Source organism: Opisthorchis viverrini (assembly GCF_000715545.1).
Source record: "Opisthorchis viverrini unplaced genomic scaffold opera_v5_737, whole genome shotgun sequence".
In the NCBI taxonomy this organism is placed as follows: Eukaryota; Metazoa; Platyhelminthes; class Trematoda; order Opisthorchiida; family Opisthorchiidae; genus Opisthorchis; species Opisthorchis viverrini.
The window spans coordinates 16,636-18,332 of NW_008752406.1; the positions used below are offsets into that span (position 1 = coordinate 16,636).

At 40.3% G+C, this 1,697-nt stretch overlaps 1 protein-coding gene across 1 annotated transcript in view; it reads left to right on the forward strand.

Annotated features, from left to right (window-relative positions):
* Positions 1 to 1,138, forward strand: part of T265_12038 (hypothetical protein) — a gene marked incomplete at both ends in the record, with an annotated part of 9,020 nt that extends 7,882 nt beyond the window's left edge. Inside the window, one exon of the mRNA XM_009178949.1 lies at positions 1,010 to 1,138. Within this exon, the coding sequence (XP_009177213.1) occupies positions 1,010 to 1,138 (129 nt within the window). The remainder of the gene's footprint in view (positions 1 to 1,009) is intronic.
* Positions 1,139 to 1,697: the final 559 nt, after the last annotated feature.

Genomic DNA, 1,697 nt, shown 5'->3' on the forward strand with positions numbered 1-1,697 from the left:
CTTATCCAGTTTGTCTTATCGTGCATCATGGTCCTAGTAACCCGTAAGAAGCGAGACCCAAAGAAACTAACGCATGTAAACATTTAGAGTGGTTGGTTAAACCTTGAGTCATATATCATGTTTATAGTTTAGTACTCCAAGTGACGAAGTATTCTTTTGCCCAGATCTCGACTGTATAGCGCTTAAGGCGCGATAAGTAATCCGGCGATGAAAAGGAGAAATGTACCATAGGAAATAGATATGCAGACTTTAGTAATGTGCAATCTCAATCAGCTACAAACAGCACCATGATTAGCCAACTGGTGAATCATGACTACATGGAATTGTGGGGGGGGGTGTGTGAATTGCGCACCGTCCGGGAAAGGAAACAACCTAGCATCGTCAGTTGCTGAAATGCATATGAAAACTGGTTAATACTCCTCTTAGGTGCAAAAGATTCATTTGGTTTATGTGTGAGTTTACATAGCATGTGTTTGGGAAATATCCTCACAAGCGTATCTCAAAGAAATATTAGGTGTATATTGATATGTTGTTTCCGGTAAGGCTGCTGCGAGTGACTACTGCTTTACACGGACACTCTTCATGTTTATTCATTGAACCCTTACAAAAAGTATGTTAAACGTAAATAAAATGTTTGGACATTTTCTGGGCGACTTCATAATTCGTCCACTCATTTTCCAGATTTTCTCAAACTGTTCTTGGTTTTCCTGCGTCATCGGGGGACTGATCAGTTCTGACATTCCTTCGTTATTTGATGGAAGCCGACACTGTTGAGTTCAAAAACTATAAAAACTTGAAAAATTTGTACAAACTGTTTTGTGTAGGATGCGCCGTGTTTCTCATTGGATTTTTCTTCATATTTTTTGGTCGACCCTACACATTTGATCGAACAAACAAAGACCTGTTCCTCCCATTTGGCTTGTTGTTTCTGATACCTGGTATCGCGGTGATCCTCGGCGCCTCTTACCTACTTTCCAAGCAATGGAAATTGTCGAATGATTTTGCTCAGCTAAACAAGATGCAACCTCCTGTCAATGAAGTGCCAGAAGATATGAAGGGTCCCATTGACGTTTCTTCTCCCATCGAATCACTGCCTGGCTATTCACAGCTTGGATTGGACCCCAATGAACCTATTTAAATGTTTATATGTGAAGTCAAACTCTCGGTATTATTCATTCTTTTCTAATTTATTTTTACACTCGAAATGTTCTTGAAGACACAGTTGGTGGGTATGTCTTCGTCCAATGGAGGCTGTTATTAGTGCAACGGCTTCAGTCATCTCGCTAACATATTTTTTCATAGAATGCTGCCAAATCCACCCTACTTTCGTTCATTTCAATTAAATAGGAAGTCAGAAGCCTTCCAAGTTGCACATGTATAGCACTTTCTTGATAACGCGAATAACAGTGAAAAATATATGATTGCCTATCATGCCATTAGTTTCATTAAGGGGTAGAAAAGTAAAAGGTGACTAGGAGCTGGCCAGGAATATTCATGCTCTTCGACTTCCCAATTAATTCAAAGCTATCTTTCAAGATATGGCAACAAAGACCCTGTCCGATGGGTTTCAAGAATTTTACAAACCATCTGGTCACGCGCTTTTGCGTATCAATCACAGAGAAGAGAAGAATACTTCGATTCCGCGAGGCCAATAGCTTTGACCAACCTGTTCCTCTGAGCTTCCGAATGCTGCAAGT